Source organism: Pipistrellus hanaki (assembly GCF_964339955.1).
Source record: "Pipistrellus hanaki genome assembly, chromosome: 13".
Lineage (NCBI taxonomy): Eukaryota > Metazoa > Chordata > Mammalia > Chiroptera > Vespertilionidae > Pipistrellus > Pipistrellus hanaki.
Window position 1 is genome coordinate 39322456 of NC_140515.1, and position 22422 is coordinate 39344877.

Here is a 22422-nt window from a genome sequence, read left to right on the forward strand (position 1 = left end):
CTGGGGGGCGACAGGAGCCTGGGGCCCTGGGTAAATCTTGTAGCTGATATACCTGCTCAGAATGCCTGCCTCTGGCTTCTTTTATTTTAGAAAGCAATAACCTACTAATTTTGTTCATTTTACTTTTTTTTTTTTTTTTAAATTCTGTTATTAGCATCTATGTTAGTTTTAAGATACTACAGACCGAATAGTTTAAAACAACAAAAAATTATTCACAGGTTTATTCGTTGAGGCTGTAAGTCCAAATTCAAGTTATTGGTCGGGAAGCATTCTTTGTGGGCCCGTCAGCTTTGGGTGGTTCCACAACCCTTGCTGCTCTTGGCTTCATCTTTATCCACATGCACCCTCCCTGCGTCTGTGCCCAAATTTCCCTCTTTTCATAAGGAAACCAGTCATTGTTAGGGCCTACCCAGTATGACCTCATCTCAATTGGTATACCTCTAAAAGATTCTACTTCCAAACAGGGTCCCACTTATAGGTTCCAGGTAGACCCAAATTTGGTGGGAACACCACTGGACACAGACAGCAGCCAAACCGCCCGTTACACAGAAGAACATCACCCACTTCCTCTGATGCAAGGGGTCCGAGGCACCCCCCCCACCCCCCCCACCCAGTCCTCTCTTGCAGACAGAATGTGACTCCGGTCCAGACTGGCTCTGCCATGCACAATGTGCCTGGCCAAGGGCACACCTGGGGCAGGAGAAGAGCCCAGAGCCTGGTGTCATCAGCCATGTATGCTCACCCTGGAATCTCAGGCCTTATTTTTTGGATGGGGTCAAAGATCACCTTTTAGAGTCCCATGAAAACCAGGACTGTCTCCCTGAAAAACCACACACATGTAAAATGTTCACTTAATTTTAAGGGAGAAAACCTCAGCTATAACCAACTAAGCTGACTAGTTTTACTTCAAGAAATGCGGGGTATAGAAATCCAAATGAAAACAAACGGGCATCTTCGGAGGCTGCTAAAGGCTTTGATTGCAAGAATTTTCATTTTACTAAGTACTGTCCATGTAAATCCTTTGCCTAACCAGTTCCACTACATGGTGATTTAAGGTAGCATTTATGAACATTCCATCAAGATAGAACCTCTCAGCAACAAATCTGCTTTAAGTAAGTTGCAGCTGCATGTAAAAATAGAACATAATGATGTCTTTTCATGCTTTAAAATATTACAGGCAGAAATCTGAAATGTTTAAATTTCCAATGTAATGCACATTTTTCTTTATTGGAAAAAGCAGAATAAATTGTGATGCAAAGACTTTTCATTTTACCTCTGTGTTAGCAGGAAGATTACCTTCTTTATAATCTCATTCTAGTTAAGTGCTATATATTATACATGTTGGCACATTGGAACTGAAGGGAAAACCTCACTTGACTAACCACTTCTGTGGAAATTACACAAAAGTCTATGGTGATTCCGCTGATCTTGATGAAATGTCGACATCACAAGACTAGCTCTCTACCTCCGACGGTAGTGGAAATGGCACATAGGCTATTGTTTCACTTCCTTAAGTCCTCATGTTCTTCAATGATAGAATAAAAGTGTTTCCATTTTTTTTATTGGAATGGCTGGCACAGAAGGTTAACATAAGCCTGTATTTATTATGAGGGGTAGTGGAATGGTAACAAAAATAGAACTATCATTTATTATAGTGGAGGTGGAATTGGGCAAGTTATTTAACCTTGTGGTGCCTGATGGGTAATATCAGAACCTCCCTCATAGGATGGCTGGGAGGAGTACACACAGGAGCATAGCACCTGCCCCACTGCAGTAGCTTTCGTTTCCACACGAACACATTATGTCGTCTGAGTACCCCAACAACCACTCTGGATTAGTGCCACCATCCCAGATTGGAAAAGGCAGCCCGGCTCAGACACGCCATGTCTGTCACCTGAGGTCTCACCACTGGAAGTGGTGAAGCTCGGATTCCATCCCCGGTCCCCAGGATCCTGGGCCTCCTTTCTCAATAGCATGGCAGCAGTGATGGAGGGCCCGAGGTCTGAAGAGGCACAGGATGGGGACTTGACACTGATGTGATTGCCTGGGGATGTTAGTGACCTTTATTTGGTGGTGGGCTGACCTAAATGAGGTGCATGGGCACTGCATCCATCAGCTCGGGCTCTTGTGCTATGATGTGTGTGCAGGAAGATGTGGAGTGCCTGTATCAGAGGGCTGTTTTGAAGGATCAGACAAGATAATCAAAGTGGCCCTCTTCTAACATCCTGCCTCACTATTACTATCACTGCTTACTATGTGTCTTCTTTTTTCTTCTCCAAAATCTCAAATACCCAGAAAGTGGATTCTGTTTTCTGATGCCCTCTCATCTCCGGTAGAGATTTAGTTATCCTGACCTCTGACAACCTCACATAAGGACTGTCCCAGACTAAACAAGAAATTTGCAGGCTGTTCAAACAGAGGGCTCACATGTGGCTGACCTAGGGCCACATGCATGCCCAGGGTGGTGGTGGCTGCAGAGGCCATTAGACAAGGAGTGGGGGGCAGACCTGCCATTTGTCACTACTGACTTTGGCTGTACCATTGGGATTTCTGTTCACAGAGTGTATCCATACTTGTCTAGAGTTTGGGAGAAGGTAGGCTTAGGAGAAGACAGTAGGCATCAAGTTCACCTTTTAACACAAGGTGTGTACTTTTGTGTGTCCCTGCGAATGCCAGCCCCCTTCTAGAAGGCCTTCCTCTTCTAGCACCACACCCCTCCTTGTTTTCAAAGGCCACTTTGAACACTGTATCCAAGCATCAGCTTCCTATGAACAGTCTTCCCTCTGAAAGCATCTATTGCTGGACTTTCATCTTTTACTCTTGGAATTATAATTCGCAGATGAGGCTCAAAGACTAAAGTTTCCTAAAACTGCATAGTTCTACATGGCAAATCCTGGACCCAAGGGCATCTGGATCCCCAATGTGGTGCTCTGCTCACTAAATCTCTGTTACTTTAAAGTCCCCCTACCCCCACCCCACCCCTGTCCCCGCTAGTGTTTCTGAGATCACTGACTAGTGCTCTGGGAGGACCTGGGTTTGCTTCCTGTGAAGATACGTGTCACTTTCAGTATTTCTGATGAGGTATATATATTCTCTTTCGCTCTCTCTCCCTACTTTGAAGTTTTACTCACTCTTCTAAACACTGAGCCCAACTGTAGATCACCACTCTTCCTCTTCACCGCCCCCCTCCTCCCAGAATCTATTTTTATATCAGAGAGCAGATACTCAATAAGTATTAGCTGAATGGCCAATGGGAGGCTTTCCCAGCAGCATCAGGGCTGATTTTTATCTCCTGAGAAACAGATGTAGGTGAGATATTTCTCAGATAAAGAATTAAGTGACACTAACGCCATCAACCAGATCCTAAACTGAGAAGGGGGAGGTGAAGGGAAACTGCATTCATTAGTGGTCTATTAAGAGCCGAGTACTGAGTCAGGCACTTCATGCTCAGTATTTTTTCTTAAAAAGCAAAAAGCAGATTACACAGAACATCTAATCAAGGGTCCTATTTTGTATCCAGCTGCCAGAATGGCTGAAAACCCCAAACTCAGCACCGGGAAAGCTCGGCTCTGGGAAAGAAGCGTCGCTTGGGAGAACCCAGGGGAGACGAGGCAGGTGTGTGCACCACGCTGAAGAATAGTTTTCAGGCTACAAACAGTTCTCTTAAGCAAACTGAGTATGCTTAGCACAGAGTTTGTAATCTTCAAGGTGTATTATTCTCGCAGGGCTTACCATCCTGCCAGCCAGAGGAACAGAAGAATCACTCCTCACAGGAAAAAAAAAATCTCTCACATTTAGGACATGGCTGGCACTTTAGGGTCAACCAGAAGAAGAGACTTTAAGTATACTTTTAAACTTAAAAAGCTCTAAGCTCCAGTAACAGTGAGGTGCCTTTGCCAGAATATGTACTTATAAAATCAAAGAAGAAACATAGTGGGAGTCTTATAAATAGGAAAATCCTGGGGGTTTTCCATCACTCCCTTTCACTTGGGAGCAATGAGATAGGAGAGCAGTTTGGGTAAGTTGTAAAGTTACATCATTTAGACAAGTGAGACCCTTTGAGTTGGGTTTAAGATGGATATGTTTCTGTGAATATCAGGCCATACATGTTTTGCTGATATAAGGATCTAGTGAAAGTTGAGTGCCACTCCTCAACTGGGATTTAGAAATGGCCCTTGGCAATGAACATCAGCCTTCTTATCTTGGCTTCTCCTCCGCCTCCTCACAAGATGTGAAGCTCAGCCTGATTTGCGTGGGGTGGCCACAAAAGTCCTTGAGCTTTCACGTAATTGACAGCAAATCTGTTCCCACAAAGATGGGGTGGACGCATTTTTTGTTTATTGAGTCATTAACTGGAGAGAACAGGGACTGGAAGAGATGGGGAGGCGGCCTAGTAGAGAGCAGTAAAAACAGGCCATGTGGTCAGACAGTTTAGAAAGTTGGAAAACCTGGGTTCTTCCTGGGGAAAAGCCTGTGAGGAAATGAGAGCCAGAAAATGAAAGTGCCATGATGAAAGGTGGACAGTCTGCACTGAGGTCATGTGGTCAGAGTTGTGATGTCTTAGCCTGGAAAGGGAGTCGACAGTGCTTGGTCTGCTAAGTTTTTTTTTTTTTTTTTTAAACAGGCACAGGGTGGGCACATGGAAGATGCTGACCAATAGTTCCAAGTCTTCTGATGATAAAACCGGAGTGGGGGGAGGGGACTTCACCTAGAATAGAACAATTTCAGAAAGGCTGGAAAAAGAACTGAATTTCCGATGGCTGAAGGCTACAACCATTGTCAGGGAGGCTGTGAGCCCCCTGCCCACAGATGTTAGCTGCACGCGTGCCGGGAGTGTGGGGTTAGGAACACACCATTAAATTGAGCCCAAATAATTCTAAGCCCTCTTGCTCCTTGCTGATTCTGCTCTGTCAGGGGCTGGTGACATCAGGTCACCTGGGGCTGTTAGAAAGGCAGAACTTCGGGCCCCACATCAGACCCAATGAGTCAGAATCTGCAAAGTGTCTATTTCCTTCTTTGGAGGAAATGCAGTACCACACAATTAAACACAGGACTTCAAGTTCTTAAAATGGTTGTGGAAAGCTTTTATCACAGCGTGGCTGACAGGGAGAGAGCTGTCTGGTGATCACATCTTCTCTCTGTTCTTCAAAAGTCATTAGTTAATTGCCCCATTGAACATTTCAAAGACACCCATTGAAAGTGGTTTTATAAACATTAGAAAATCAGATTTATAAAGTTCTTGCAGAGGCACATAAACTAATTTTCAAAACTGGCCTCCTCTTACAGCTAATTCTTGCATAAATATTATGACAAGTGTAAAATCAGTAAGGACATGTGCAAGAAAATAGCGGGAGGTCTGAAATCCAGCAACTGATTCAAGTGTGCCTCGGCAGAAGCATCAGTGATTAAGAAGCCAGGGACTGGATTCAGGTCTGGACCCCTGGTGCCAGCTAGCTGCATGTCACTCATCCTTCCCTGCCTCGGTTTCCTCATCTGGGGAATGAAGAGTAGCTGAGATGGCTTTTAGCGTTCCTATAACTTTACTAGTCTAAGCTCCTATTCCAGGGCCTTCAACAAGAGCCTAGGAAACCTAATTTCTCTGAATTCTCTGCGTTTACCCCTGCCATTGTTTAAACAAATAACCAATGAAAGGGCCAAGCTGCCAGAACCCAGTGTCTAAATACCAAACGATGGAAACACCTCCACCAAACATCTGGGAGCAGGCAGGTGTGGGCATGAGAGGCCAGCAGGGTGAGCGGCTCAGACTCCCTGTAAACAGCTGGCCGCTCAGCCCAGCTGCTCCCAGATCAGAGAAGTGCAGGCTGCTCGCCCACGTGCAATTACATGTGAAGTATGGCAAGCCTAAAAATAGCCTGAGCTCAGCCACGGGGGTTATACCACTCTGTCAATGGCTTTCAACTCAACTGTCAGGAAGACAAGAAGGGGAGTAACTATAGCAACAGAAAAATGAACACATAAAACAAGTCTTCTGAGGTTGTCAGGAAAAGTCTAGATTTAATAAAACACTTATTTTTAATTCCTGTCCCTAAATCTTTGAATTCAAATAGTTCAATTCTGTGGCGGTAATAGAATTAGAATTTTGATAAGACAAATACTCTTTCAGTTTTGGGTTCCAGATTCATAAGGAAATACTGCCAACCTGTCAATTTGATTGCCTCTGTAATTAAAGGACAATCTGAACAAATGCTTTTTTTTTTTTTTTAAACTTTCAATGGAGAGGCTTCTCTCTATATTTGTTCTATCAGCTAAATAACAGCCTTGAGCCATACCTGACATTTTAAGATATTACTGCATGTCTGATGAAAACATAGGGTGATACAGAACTCCCTTGAAATGGAAAGAACGCAGTGCAGACCATCATCGTTAGAAGTTTCTGCGGCAGTGCTCACAGTTTGCACTGTGGCCCCGCATGGCTGGACCATGTCAATGCGTGCACATCCATCATTCAGCTCTGAGAAAGCGTTCTCATCACAGAGCTCACACACACAATCTCAGAATCAGCACATCCACAATCCCACCATCTTCCCGCACCATTTGAAAAGCAGTGTTCAGTCAGTTAGGTGCTGGGCAATGTGCCACTGGTCCCAGCTCTTCCCTAAACTAGACTGTCACTCAGCTCTCTGGTCACAGGCTGGATGGGTCTCTCAGGGTCCCTGAGAAGGGGCAATTAGGAGTTAAGGGGAACAAGGAGAGGATTTGTGTTGATACCCACTCTGGGCCATGCCTTGTCTGAACTTTAAAAATATATTATCTTGGCAGCAAACTGGCAAGATATAGACTTTTATCTCCATTTCATATAAGAGCACAAATCGCAACCTGGCCGAGCTGAGAAGGGACAGAGCCTGTATAACCGGTGACTGTCTGATGCCAGGAGGCCGTCTCTGCTTCTCAGATACACTCAGCCACTCTGACAGCTGCCTCTTGCCGCAGTGCAAAGACTGACCTCCCCTGCTAGGTGTTAGTTACATGCACTTAAACTGTCTATAGGTTTTCAGTGACTGCCTTGCATTTTCTAAGCATAGAAGATTGTCTCTCAGAAAATTCCTCTATAATCTTCCCTCACCTAGGCAACCATTGTTACCAGTTATTTTCATATCAAATACACACTAGTCTGCCACCTGCCCTTTTCACTTAATAATAGGAACATATGTTAATAAATACAATTTATTAGAATTTTTAATTTTTATAGAGATGGCATATCTAAATTACTATACTCAGTCACTTTCTAATGTCCATCACCTTCAGTTGTTCCAATTTTAGCATACTTTGACAATCAGGGAAAATAGAAAACATTATATGGAAAAAAACACAAGGGTGTTAAAGCCATTTTTAAAGTAACTATAGTAAATCAAGTAAATCAAGAGCTTTGCCTTAATTAATGATGTTTTCCTAAAATTTCTGCTTAGAATCAAAATTGCTTACAACACAGAAAAACCCTCTAATAAATGAATGTTATAACATGCAGATAAAAAGGAAATTTATCTGTGGGTCCTGGGGCCAGGAATTCTCTGTAGCATCCCTGAAACCCCCTTTAACAGCATGGCCAAGACATTTATATGGTGAACAGACGTCATGGCTGTGTGCAGGACTCTGGCTGAAAGTAAAACACAAAAACAAATCTAGTTTTGTGGTTAGTTGAAAACTCACAGCTGGTATGGGCTTTCTTTTATAATTAAAGTGTTTCCCCCTCCCATGGAAAATTCTGAGGCTTAAGTCAAGCTGCTTTAATAGCTGCTACGTGGACCAAACAGCTTGGAAATTTCCAGCAGGATTTTCTCTAGAGTTTTAGTAAATCTTTCTCCCAGTTACTTCTCTCTTCTCCTACTTTGGTCAAAAGCAAAATCAGGTAGTGAAAAGGTCACCCATGTAGCCAGAGAAGCAAAAAACCAAAACAAAGCAACAAGTACATGTCTCATTTTCCTAATTTGTTCCCAAACTACAGATGCTAAACACTGCAGAGTGGAGAAAGAAAGAATGTTCATAAGTGGGCTGATAAATAGTAACACTATGCATTATAAAAGCTTTTGCAAGCAACATGGAGTTGCTCATGTTAATACATACATGAGACCATACAAAACACAGACCTCTACAAATGGAGACAGAGGAGTGGCCAAAGACTTTCTGATGTGACATACATATGACTCATGTATACTCTAGGACATTTCTTAGACTCTGAGAACAGTCAGAGTTAGAAAAAGTCACATTTATTTCAGGCAGCTGGTTAAAACATGTATTTTAAAAAATAAAGAAAGCATTGTCCAAAAAAATCGCATTAGTGATTACAGCCAGGTTAGCACAAAAAAAATGATGGTTTGATCTTGAAAGCACAACATTTTATTTTGGCTTGAGGTAGACAGATACTTACAAAGGGCAGTGTAGCAGTGAAAAGTTGAAAACTATAGTCAGCCTATTTGATTGTGAATTTCTACTCCACTTACTAGAGATAAACGCTTGGGAAATTTTATTAATCTCTCTGTACTTCAGTTTCCTTATCTGTATAAGGGGGACAGTAACAGTATATCTGCCACAGGCTGGTGTGAGGTTTACATGAGATAATTCACGTGAAGAGCTTAACAAAGGGCCTAGTGGCTCTGTTTCCATGACTATCACCATTCCCAGGGCCAAAGAAGTTCACTCACCAAGATGAGTGTCCATCACCTTCGCACAGTATTTGCACATGGCATCTAGGTCATTCAACTGTCCTTGAAGGAAGGAAATTTGGGCTTCTAATTCTTCTTCCTAAAACGAAGCAAGTACAGATATGGAAAATTTGTAAAAATCAAATAAAATCCTCAAAGTTCTCCAATGATCTGGACTATTTTAAAGAAGTATAATGTCCTTTTCAATCCTAGACAGGGCATAAGAAAATAGCAAATAAACATGAGCAAATGAACTACTGCCACTACTCATAAGATGGAAAAAGGGTAAAGTAGAGGCTGAAGAAATCTGGACTTTTCCTAATTGAATGCTAGCTTTGTGCCATGCATAAATGTTTACCCATATAGAAAAGTACATAAAATATATATATTTTTAACTACTGAGTCCTACAAATCGGGAGAGTAAATTGGATTTCAGTGAGCCATACTCCCCAGACAGCTGGTACAAAAAAATTACATTTTCCCTCACACACATTTGGGAAACTGAAGATTTCCATTTATATAAGACACATCTCATCACTTTCCAGACAATGATAATCTCTTAAAAAGTGAGATTTCCCCAAAGCACTTGGAAAAGTTTTGTCCCTGCAGCCCATAAATAGCTGCTCTTACATTTCCTCTCTTGATATGACACCAGAGCATTTTATTTATTTGATTGCTTCTAGGAAAAATACTCTGGGTTGAGTAATTATCTAAATGGTAAAAGACAATCTAACTATAACAAAAGGAAAAGTCTGTTAATTTTTTTTTTTTAAGAAAAATGATACATGTAAAAAATTTCCCCAGGATATTTAGAAGATTAAAGGATTTTTTTTTTTTTTTCAGAGAAAGAGAATTATCCTCATTAGGTAGGCTACTTTAAACCAAGTGAGCTAGAATACAAAGAAAATATTTTGCTGGAGCTGAAACAGGCTAGAAAATGTTTTTTCAGTTTTAGATGCTTGTCCTTTCACATAAAAATCCTGTGTCATTAAAACGAAGGAAGAAGAAATCTTCTGAGCTTTGCTTTCCCTTAGTGACTGCGTATAATTTGACTTATAGATGGAAATTAACAGTTGAAAAGGTTACTTGTAGGTGTATTCCATTTTAGCAACACACATATACAGCACTGAAAAGTACCGTTTCTAACTGCTGCCTGGAGAATAAGCCCTTAGGAATATGCATTTGAAAGCTTGACACAGAAAATAGAGCAGTAAAAACTGCTTAAAAACAAATTATTGAGAGGAGTCCACTATTGGATAACACCAGCACTAACCATGTCCCACCAAGTGAAGACAAATGCCACCAGAAGAAGCTCAGCCAAGGGGGGATGACAGGGGCCTTCATTTGGGCTTTAGGTGGAAAAGGATGAGTGTTTCAGGGTATTGTTCTCTTTTCCCTTTGCTTTGGCTGAGTTTCCCTGTCCTATCAGGACACTGCAGGAGAGAGAACACTGCATGTTGGTTAATGGTGACTGTGGTTAGCTTCTAAAGATGGCTACCATGCAGTTCTTCTTTCATTGTACACCTTGTTCCCTCCCCTTGAGCCAGGCTGACCTTGTGACTTGCCTTAATCCAGAGAATATAGCAGAAGTCAAATGAAGCCAGTTTGGCTCTAGTGGAAGAGGCCTGCTGATTTGGTAGAAGTCAGCTACCATGTTGTAAGGAAGTTCAGGCTAGAATACTGAGACAGGAGAGGAAATGTGGAGAGAAAGAGGCCACAAGAGAAGCTCTGAGTTCCAGACATGGGGATGAAGTCTTACTGGACCTTTCTGCTCAACCCATGTGAAGTCAGCCAATGAGTGACCCAGTCAACGCAGTCAACATCCTATGGAACCGAACAGTCCACCAGAGCCTTATCCAAATCCTTGACCCATCACCCTAGGAGAAACAGTAGTGGAGCTGTTTGAGGACTAGACTTCTGGAGTGGTTTGTTGTCCAACAACAGGTAACTGACAAAGTGGTAACATGGACATATCACTAATTGGGTAAATGGCCTTGGGAAATTTGAGTTATATTTTTGATTCTTCCATTTACAAGTCATGCAACTTTAAGTAATCCTCTACCCAACCTGGGCCTAACTTCAGCACTCTCTGGAGAAGGTACAAGTCTGACACCATGCTCTCAGGGAGCTTACAAGTGTGCAGTTGGAATAAGGAAGACACATAGATTACTAGAGTATGAGGTAGAGTACATGAGAATCTTATAATTAAATAAGAATAACTGCTGTGGGAATCCCGGTTCCTGCTTCCTGTCGCTTCTATTGAACAAGTCACCTTTTTATTGTGTTACCGACACAAACCCAACAGGATGAGTCTTAGAACCGTACTGAGTGAGCAGTCTGTTACAAGAAGGGAGCTGGCTGTCACCTGAGTTTTCCTCACATGTGACCACTGAGTGGGGGGCTGACAGCTCAGAGTGGACAAAGGCCCTAGGCATACACTGCCTCCTGGCTCTAAAACTATCTTCTCTCTTGTGCCAGTTTAACTTAGATTAATCCACCATTCTTTAAAAACACAAAGCCCTTGGCAACTTGAATTCCCAGCAGACATTCCTACCTAAATGGATTTATTTTACACTTTATTTTCATTATAAAAGTTGGGAGAGGAGAAGCCAGAGGAGACATGTTAGAGGAGACAGACCAGGTCTGTGGGTGTGAGGCAGTGGACAGCTGGAGGGAAGTATGCAGCTCCAAGGGGGCTCTCTACCTCAAAACGCCTAACTTAACATTATTGTAATGCAAGTATGGTGGGGCTGGGGACCTCTGAACTGTGCAGCACACAATCTGCACAAGTGTATGCGGAAGCCAGAGAGCACGGCACCCACAGCGCACTGCGTGAGCGTGTGGAAGTACGGAAACACAGTTTCTACATCTGCACATGCTGCTGAGGGCCCTGGTGGCCATAAAGAGCATCCTGCTGGCCTAAATCCCAAGCCAACCTCAGTGCAAATGGAATCTGTACTGTAGAAAATGGCAGCTTTCACTCATTCAAACCTTTTTCCCAAAGGAAAGCTCATACCAAGACCCAGTTTATGAGCTAAGAAGAGCATTCTGGTTGAAAGGGGTTGAGGGGCCGGGAGTCTTCTATTTGGATGTCAGAAATCAGTGTCTTAGTCTTCTAGAGTTTGCCTCATCTAAAACATTTCTAAACCCTTCAACTATCACTCAGAATTTATAAATGGGAATGGGATCACTTGGAGGCAAAAAGGTGACTTGTCATTTGTTCTTCACTATATAATTACAGATAAAAGAAAGAGCCAAGAATCAGGCTTCTAAAATTGTGGAACTGATTTCATGCTGCTCTCTTAGTTTCGCATGCTGCATTCTCTTCCCAACTAACATGCTTTAAACACTGGCAGCTTCAGTCACTTGTTTTCAGTAAACTGGCCCTCTGTGATAAAAAACAAATGCTTGGCTAATTGCCTTGAGGTTTTATGAGAACAGTAGTGCAATTTTTAGGTATAAATAAGAGACTAAGAAAAATCTTTATTTTACAGCAGGTCCTCAAATAACATCTTTTCACTCAATGTCAACCTATCTAATAAAAGAGTAATAAGCAAATTGACCATCACTCTAATACACAAGGTGGCTGCCTCCATGTGGATACAAGATGACCAGCAGGGGAAGGAAGTTGGGAGGGACCAGGCCTTCAAGGGAGGGCAGTTGGGGGTGATCATGCCTTCAGGGGAAGGCAATTAGGGGTGACTAGGCTGGCAGAGGAGGGAAGTTGGGGGCGACCATACCTTCAGGGAAAGGCATTTTTTTTGGGGGGGGGGGTACACAGGAAGTGGTGTTAGAACACTCAAGGGGCCAAAGAACCACATGTGGCTCGAGAGCCACAGTTTACCAACCACTGGGTTAGGGGGTGATCAGGTTGGCAGGCAGAAGTGGTTAGGGGCAATCAGGAAGGCAGGCAGGCAAACAGTTGGGATCTAGCAGTCCTGGATTGTGAGAGAGATGTCCAACTGCCTGTTTAGACCCGATCCTATAAGGACATCCCTCAAGGGTCCCAGATTGGAGAGGGTGCAGGCTAGGCTGAGGGACCCTCCCCCTCTACCTCCCCATACGAATTTCGTGCACTGGGCCTCTAGTTTTGTTATAATGTTGATGAGATGCCATAAGAACTAGATTAACTCTTGTTTATATCAATTAGCCTACAGTACAATTGGCTTTTTGTAGGTCATTTCACTTAAAGTCACAGAACCTATCAATGATGCTAAGTGAGGACTTACAGATTTACCTCTGCACATGTTTCCTTTGTCTGCCACTACAGAAGGGAGGATGAGAGCCACTCCATTGGAAGAGGAAAAACCTAGCATCTAATCTTTCTATAGTGATTGCAATATCACAGACACTAAGGCTTTTCATGCATTAACTCATTTACTCCTCACCACAAACGTATAAGGTAGATTCTCTCATTCTCTCCTACATGAAACATGGTATCCTCCTTTGTAAACACATTCTTAGAAGTATATGCAAGGTTTAGACAGCTAATTGAGGACCCAAATCCCTTGGCTTACTAATTCCACTGAATAATCTCGTATCTCAGTTTCCTTGAAAAGAGATTCAGCAATTACCATGTTAAGTCCTAATCCCCAAATTACTTACTAAATTGTTTTCCTTCCAAAAAATTAGCCTAATTGGTTGTGTTCTGTTTTGTTGTTTGCTGAATGATTTTTGTTTTCACTGTATTTGAAGAAATGATTATTTAGAATTTGCTTTTTAAAAAGTGGTGTTTCCTTTACCCAAATACCTTATGTGTTGTTATACTTCTACTCAAATATTTTATATCTCAGTTCTTAAATTATTTCATAATATATGAATTTGATATATCAATTTTGTTAAATGATTTTGTTTTTCTACTATTGTATATAATAGGACAAGCTTCTCTAGTTTATTATTTATTCACTTATTCATTAATTTACTCAATGAATACATTTGTGTTAGGCCTTGTGGAAAACACAGTAATTAATGAGACATGAATTCTGGCCTCTGACTTTAAGGGTAAGACCGAAGACTTGTACATAATGATAAGAGATGAGTAAGGAACCTGAATAATAGCTCTGAGAAGAGCAGATGACTTCCAATGTATAGAGATGGAAATGAAAGCAGATGTTCTGGAAGAGGCAGCATTATTAATGGGTCTTAAAGACGAAGGGGGACTTGACCCAGAAGAAATGATGGATAAAGACATTTTAGGAGGCAGGGACCCAGTAAACAAAGGAGTCGGAAAGTGGGACCTGCGCAGAGCCGGAGCTTGGAGAAGAGCAGAAGCTGAGGTCTGGTAGAAAGTCTTCCCTTCCTTTTCCATTCATCCCGAATACCTTTTTACTTCAGATGATGATGTTTTGGGGGATGTAGCTTGACATGCAGACTGTCGTGGCTGCTGCCCCTCCCATGCACCGTGCTCATAAAGATGCCAGGCTGAGCAGTGTCCTGGTCCATGGACTAATGAAAACCCTGGGGTCCTTGGTTCAGGAGAAAAGTGAGACAGGAAGAGCACTAGGGGGAGATCTGCTTAGCTTCCATGTAGTACGTCAGATCACAAGAAAAGCAGAGGAGAGAATCCACCCTTACTGCAGGCAGCAGGAACAGGCTAAATACAGAAACCAGGAGACAGGAAAAGTGCCCAGTCTTTTTTGAACAGATGGTGAACAAGAAGTGGGAAATGAAGGAAATGGCAAGTCTTGAGGAGAAAAAGTGGGGAGGCCATGGATGTTCTGAGGAAGCTGTGGTGCACACAAGGGCAAAATACTCACACATGGTGTGGATGAAAACCAAGACAGAGCATATGGTATTGTCAGAGGAAGACACCACCAAGGGGAAAAATACACGAAAAAGGAGCACAAAGAAGACTTAAGAGTATAAAAGTCACTGGTAAGACTTAAGAGTATAAAAACCACGCTGGAGAGCAAGCGGAATATGATCACAAGCCCTGGAACCAGCATGAACCATGTCTGTAATCCTGACTCGACAGCCTCAGTTTCCTATCTATAAAATAAGGATAACAATAATTCCTACTTAAGATGATTGTTGGAGGATGTACTTTGCACAGTGCTTGGCACATGGTAAACACTCATTAATGTTCATGTTGTTGTTGTCTCTAGATTATTAATACAATTCTAGAAAGTTACTCCAAGGAACTATGGATATATGCCAAAAAATGACTCCCAGGATATTCATCACACATGAACACACACACACACACACACTCCACACAAATCCTATATGTCTGATAGATGACTTCTGTAATGTGTAGCATCATTCATAAACAGAATATTAGGCAATTTTTAAAAATGTTCTCCTAGAGAACATTTAACAGTAACATATTATACACTAATAGGGAAGACAAGTCACAAAGTTCTAGGTAGAGAATGACTGTCAGACAAACTGATGGTTGCCAGATGGGAAAGGGGTTGTGGACTGGGTGAAAAGATCAGCGTGATTAAGAAGTACAAATTCACAGTTATAAAAATAGTCATGGAGATGTAAAGTACAGCCTGGAATTAATAATACTGCAATAACTATGCAACGTGTCATATGGGTACTAGACTTATTGGGGTAATGATTTGGTAAGGTATATAAATGTCTTTTCACTATGGTGAAAACTAATATAATATTTTAGTATGTCAAATTTTTTTGAAAAAATATTTAAGTGATTTTGTTTAGAAAAAATAAAAGATATCCACCAAAGTGTTTTTATCAGTTATTCTCTGAATAGTAGAATTATAGGTAATTTTTCCTCCTTTTTCCTTTCTTTTTTGGGGTGTTGTGTGTATGGATTTTTTACAATGAAATTGGGACCATATTTTTGTAATAAGAAACTCAAATTATTATTCAAATAACATAATACAAAGTAAATTTTTAAAAATGTAAGTGGCATTTACCAAGGAGAAAAAAGAGGTGCTAATATTTTTAAATGACCAAAATGGATTTTAAGTTAAACTCTACACAGTATTACATTCCAGCAATTTTCAACTACCATAGTGTGCCGCAAAAACTTTTTAGGACACTAAATACATGACTATTTCATCAGGGGCACTGGTCTCTTTTCCCTTAGTTTGCCAAATTAAAAAAATGACAACAGTCAACACAACAATAGCCATGAATGAACCAGGTGGGTCAGGGCTTTGCCAGGCTGGCTCCCCTCTGACCCTGCTGCCTTGCTGCCCGTGGCAGGCAGCCAGAGACTCCCCATCCTCCCCTGCAGCAGCCCAGGAAGAGCTGTAGTGCGGGGATACCAGGTGAAATATAGGGAGAAACTTATTTTTCCAAGCAAAACTTTTCTCCACAGATTGCAACTTGGCTTTTAGCATATCTCTAGAGTTGACCAATTACATAACAAGTCCACATTCACTCCATTGATTTCCATGAGAAAGAGTTTCAGACATCTTTTTGAAGTCAGGTATTGGCAGGTTAAGATAACTGACTCAGATCAGTTATTTGTTATAGTTGGGACATATGGGATATGAATTATAAGTGATATTTAAAAAATAGAACATGGAAGGTTCACAAGATTAAAAGAAAGAAATTTCTTCTTATTAGGCTGCCTCTCATAATTTTTATTGAGGAACTAAAAATGACCTTAGTTTCTTACCCCATTATATTTTTTTGGCTCTACCTAATAAGACAAAAATTTCCCCTTGTCCAGTCATGAGTATGTTTTGTTGTTTTTTGCAGAGGGCACTAACCACAGCCTCTCTATGCCTCGGTTCTCTTATCTATAAAATAGGAGGTAATTTCAGCACCTCATAGCAGACAGACCTTGTAGTCTGTTGAGGACTGAAGGAGCTAATGCATGTGGACTGCCGAGAACAGAGGGCACACATGGAAAGCTTTCTATAACTGCAGTTACCATCACCCACTAGAACATGCTCACACTAGGCTATATTTGAAACTGGCTTTATCTATAGAGAACCCCATTTCTGATTTGATATTCAATTAATTTTACATAGACCCATTCTTTTCATTTTCTAATAGGTACAGATATCACCTGGGGAACACTGTTAGGCCTGGGTGGGGCCTGAGGTCTGCATTGTTGACAAGCTCCCAGGGGATGGCTGTGCAACTGTCTATGGACCCCACTTTGAATGGCAAGGACTCAGATGACCCATCTCCCCCCATATTCACTTCTGAATACAGCATTCAACCCCCTGGGAAGGTTGTGAAACCCTTGCCTATTCCCTTACTCTAAGACAGTGTTAACAGATGGCTGCATGATCACCTGCTTACTTGGTAACAGTCCCAAGGACCACTCTCAACACGCAGTAGGGTGCAGGGAGGAAGGACTGGATACAGGCATCTAAGACAGCTTTCCAGCCTCCCTCAACTGCTTCATTACTTCTTTAGAACTAATTCTTAGACTATTAGGTATCTAATCTGTTCTACTATAGACACAAGCACTTATATTAAAGCAAAATGTAAATTAATTTTGTTGAACTATGCATGCTCTCTTCTGTAATGTTGATAAACAAAGGCTTTTTGTGTAAGTATCAGAGAATAAAAGATGCCCTTTGAACATGAATACAATAAAAAGAAAATGGTAGAATATTCCCATTCATCTCTCATTTCCTGAAGATATTTTTATAATAATGAATAACATTTGTTAAATACTTTTAGCCGTTAGAAGCATGCTTTTATATGCTTACTTCCATTTCAACACCACTAGCTATTTTAATCTAACTTTTCCTTTCTAGGCTTTGTTTACAAAACACAATAAATAGAATAAACAGAAAAGCTAAAAATGGTGCCAAAAAACCCGGGATCACGTGCTACAAATTCTAAAGTAAACTGAATAAACTTACAATCCTGACATAAATATAGTGGAAATTAAAACAAAATATTTGAATAGAAAACCTCACATATGTGTAACCTGAGGAAGAATAAAACCGTGTTTGCATAGTTACAAACTTTATTATTTGTAAAAACCCTAAACCGCCTTTTAAAATAAGTAACTATATACATAGGTATATCTTAGAAACTTTCGAGCCTTTAAAGATTCAACAGGTATAAAAATGTTAAGCATAATTGTTCAGGCAACTGCCTGTCTTTTGAACATTTTACCTGGGAAAGGAAGCCCGTCTAGAAGGGACTGTGTTTGGGAGGTGGATTAAACCTCTGTGTGGAGAAATGTCTCATCTTTTGGACCTCCGAGCTGTACTTTTATCATTAAGCAACCTGACCGATCTTTTGTAAACCAGAATAGCTCTCTCCTCCACCAGGCCGACTGGCACAGAGGTAGCTTTATTTAACCAGGGTTTTTCCCTCTCCACGCACATGTGATCAGACCAACTGATGCAACCATCCAGCCAGCACCGGGGACTCCAGCTGAGTTTCTCACTCTTACTGGCCAGGTTGAACCATCTGTGTGCTTTCCCTTGTTGCTCCTGGCATGGGCACGATGGCTGACCCAGAGAGAAGTGGCTCAGCCAAGGTTGTTTTTCTTATAACAAAGCTAATTGCCCCACGTGAGGATAAAATGTGCACCCCTGTACCACTATTCTCTGGACTAACTGACCCCCACAAAGTCCAATTAGAGATAAACAAAAACAATGGCACCCACGCTGAGGATCACGCATGGTTGAGGACATAGTTTCAGTTACAATCCGTAAAAGAAACTAAGTGCTGGGAACAGCGTTGTTTAACACAGACACTATTGATTTTGAGACTTCTGGAAAGAAAAAGAAAAGGTGAGAAGGGAGTAATTCTCTGAATTACCTGGTTTATTCACATGCCTATCACACTTTTGTTAATTCACTCCTTAAACTGATAGAAACCTAATTTTCTACATGTACCAACAAGTCCTAATAGCTTTTATATGTGGTTGGTGAATGCCACTGGGGAATGAGCTGACTTTTGAGGCCCCTGAGGCCAGAATAAAGCCTAATACACCTAAATCCTTGCATAGCATCCAGATCCCTTAACCACATTCATTCATTCCTAAACATTTACTGAGTGCCAGGTACAACATCTGCCACAGGGGAGACTGTGATAGTGACAAGTGACTATAAAGGCCTTTTAACTCAATACAAGTAGTTCTCTGACAGTCAAAGTTAAAGGGCGAACTAACAAATAACTAGGGCATCCCTCACCTCAATGGTGATGCTACTAATGTAGTGTTGGGATGAGGCTCTGGAATCTGCAGCTTAACCAGGGCCATAGCTGCCCAGCAAAAGTGCTTAAAGCTTCCAGAGAGTGGCTGGGAAGGCTTCATGGGTGTCAAAAAGGAATTTGGTCATAGAGACTGAGGATGGGTGACTTCAACTATGGACACTGAGAAAAAAACCAATACCTATTTATCTTGGGCAGTAAGTAGATAATAGTTTCACAATGTTCAGCTGGATGATACTACTATAATATTTGTTGTCTAGAGATGAAGCTGTGGTAACTCAAGCCTCTGGCTGACCCTCTGGACAGATCTTTAGCTGGACAGAGAACAACCAAAAAGGAGTTCCTTTGCTGTAAGGTGTCAACGCAATAGCCACCTGTGTGAGAGACATCTCCCTCTATGTTCAGTAGGCTTAGAGTTCCCATGACAGGAGCAGAGCTTTTATTTCTCAAATTAGAACCCAGTGGATTCCTGGGAAAGTTAACAGAGGTGTTTCAAAGAATAAAGGATGAGAAGCTGTGGGGCAGGAGATTTAAGAGCAGAAAGATGCTGGGTAGGAGAAAGTGGTGGCAGCACTGAGGGGGACAGAGGAGGATAACCTAACAGCCTCAGGATGTGGCCTCTGGCCTTGCCTGACTCCATGTGCACAGGGCAGCTCAAAGCCCTCATTCCTCCCCTGTGTTGCACATGTGCACTTTGAGGCACTGTCCCTAAGGCAATGTGTCACTGCAAGACTAAATAAATGTCACGTTTCAGGAAAGGTTACCGGAAGGAAGCAAATGCTATCAATGGGGCATTTAATTGAGCATGATTCAATCTTACAGGGATTTCTGTCCAGGGATTCTAAATATTTCTAATTTGCTTCACTTGAGCTCTCCCAGACACTGCCGTCCCTGCCTCCTGGGCAGTGTTCAGCATGGGCACAGTCTGCCACCTTTGTATTTCATGGAGATGATGAAGATGTGTGTCTCATTTGCCCCCAAAGGGCACCATGTTCACTTCCCTAAAAAAGGCATTACAGTCAAGGTTCAGAACTCCATTTCCTATGGTTCTGCCTTCATAGCATCCTCAGAATTTTGGTTGCAAATAAATTTATAGAGACATAAAAATGTTAAAAAGTTGGTTATAAAACCTGTTTGCAAAAACTAAACTAAAATGTCATATACAAATACCTTAGTCAAAAATAGTCTTTGTGATGCTCCCTTAGATGTCACATTTCTTTACAATTATGTGAACTGGGTGAGGCAAAAAGGTGGTGATAGGAAGAAGGGACACTTCTATAAACATGCACTGTCCACCTTCCTTGCCTTGAACTAATGCACTGGCAAAAGATTGTGAACAAGGTTCAGATAACACTGAATAACTAATAAATGTCATGTTTCAAATACCTGAGTTCAATTTAGTCTTAGGATTAAAATTCCTATCATGAAACTTGAAAGAAGCTAGAAAAGTTGCAGATATCTAAATTCATTTTATATTTACTTATGTTATAAATTGTATTAAATAGGATTGAGTATTTCAAATAGTACTGTATTTTAAGATTGTCATCATTATTATTGCAACCTAAATAGAAGTAATAGAAGTACATACTTCTATTATACTTCTATTAATAGAAGATTATAAATGTACTAGAGGCCCAGTGCACTAAATTCATGCATAAGGGTGTTCCTCAGCCTGGCCTGCACCCTCTCCAATCTGGGACCCCTTACTGCCCATTTATAGGGATTGGGCCTAAACTGGCAGTCGGACATCCCTCTCACAATCCAGGACTGCTGGCTCCAGTCGCTCACCTGCCTGCCTGCCTGATTGCCCCTAACCACTCTGCCTGCTCACTCCCAACTGCCCCCTGTCACTGGCTTGCCCACCCCCAAACGCGCCCCCCCCCCACCAGCCAGATTACCTCCAAATGCCTCCCATGCCAGCCTGCTCACCCCAAACTGCCCCCACTGCTGGCCTGCTCACTCCACCCCCCCCCCCATCCTGATCACCTCCAACTGACCCTCACTGATGGCCCCATTGGCCTCCTTCCCTCCCCATTGGCTTGCTCACCCCCAACTGCCTTCCTACTGGCCTGCTCATTCCAAACTGCCCCTCCCCCCCCAATCCTGATCATCTCCAACGGACCCCCACTGATGGCCTGCTCAACCCCAACTGGCCCCCCCCGTTTGTCTGCTTACTCCCAACAACCTCTGCCATCCCATCCTGGCCTGATCACCCCCTGGCGACCCAAGCTCCCTGCTCCTCCATTTTTTTCTTTTTTTCAGTGCCTCCTTGAGTGGAGGCCAGAACTGGCTGGAAGCAAGTATCTAGAGATTATTTAATCTTTTATAATTAAAACTTTGTAGCCTTGAGCAGAGGCTAGGGTCACCCAGGGTGGGAAGTTTGGCTTCCTCCATCGCTGGGGGCAACCCAAGCCTCCTGTTCAGCTCCAGCTCCGTGGCCACTGCCATTTTTGTTGGGATTTATTTATCTTCTATAATTGAAACTTTGTAGCCTTGAGTGGAGGCCAGGGCAGGCCAGGGCAGGTCAGGGCAGACGGGAAGCTTGGCTACCTCCATTGCCAGGGCAACCCAAGCTTCCTGGTTTCTCCAGTTCTGTGACCAACCGCCATCTTGCTTGGGTTAATTTGCATACTCACTCCTGATTGGCTGGTGGGTGTGACTTGTGGGTATAGCAGAGTGATGGTTAATTTGCATGTCTCTCTTTTATTAGTGCAGATATTTATGAATTGAAAAACTCCTATTACTAGATAAACTCTAGATGCTAGATTTCAATTCCATATAAAAGCCCATAAATAAATTGATTATAATCAATACTTTGCAATACCATGTGTTCTTAGGAAGAACTGAAGAGGAAATTTGATAACTAGAAAAATTTTGGTCTACTGGAAATGCCACTTGCTCAATTTATTTTTTCCACTTACCAATCTAAATCAAGCAGCCTAAAAATTCACAGCTAATACATCATTGGCGCAACAGAACTGGTTCTTTAAAATGCAAATACTTTAGGGAATGATTAGATAAACCATTTTGACAATTAATAACTTAGGATAATTAACCTATCAGATTATCTAGTCACTCCTCCCTCACCACCTTTCCATACTGTCATAGGCTTCTCTAATTCTTTTGTCTTACCAAGGATTGGTTGGGGAGGGGGCAAAGGATTTAATTTTGGCCTGTCAATGAGATTGGAGGGAAAGCCTGCTGGTGAATGTCCAGAAAGACCTCTCTAGAAGATGTGCATGTGTGAGGAGGGTGATAGGAGGGATGACAGGATAGATACCTGGCTTGTGGCAACCGTCTTGAGAAAATGATAGGAATTGAGAACAAGGCCAATAAACAAGATGGCAGAACAGAACAGGCAGTAATCATGAATTACCCAAATCTAGACCTGCCTATCCCAGGACTCTTATTAAAATAATAAGCAATAAATTTTCTCACTGAGATAATAATTTCTTGTATTTGTACTAAAAACAAGTTGATATAATTCCAACTATTTTACATTTGCCAGAGGATGTGAGGGAGAAGGGAACACCAGCAATAGACATTGTGACTGACTACTTGATATCCACCACTATTCTATTCTAGGAAGCTGTTGGATATTCATAAGGGAACCAATGGTTGCATTTAATGAAAGAAGAAGTATGTTTGTGGTTAA

The 22422-nt window shown here is 41.9% G+C and overlaps 1 protein-coding gene across 3 annotated transcripts in view; it reads right to left on the reverse strand.

Annotated features, from left to right (window-relative positions):
• The window catches only part of TBC1D5 (TBC1 domain family member 5), a 375466-nt gene that overhangs the window by 9642 nt on the left and 343402 nt on the right, over positions 1-22422 (reverse strand). For all 3 annotated transcript variants that reach the window (XM_084903302.1, XM_084903300.1, XM_084903301.1), the window contains one exon: positions 8661-8760. In XM_084903302.1, the coding sequence (XP_084759428.1) occupies positions 8661-8760 (100 nt within the window). The remainder of the gene's footprint in view (positions 1-8660; positions 8761-22422) is intronic.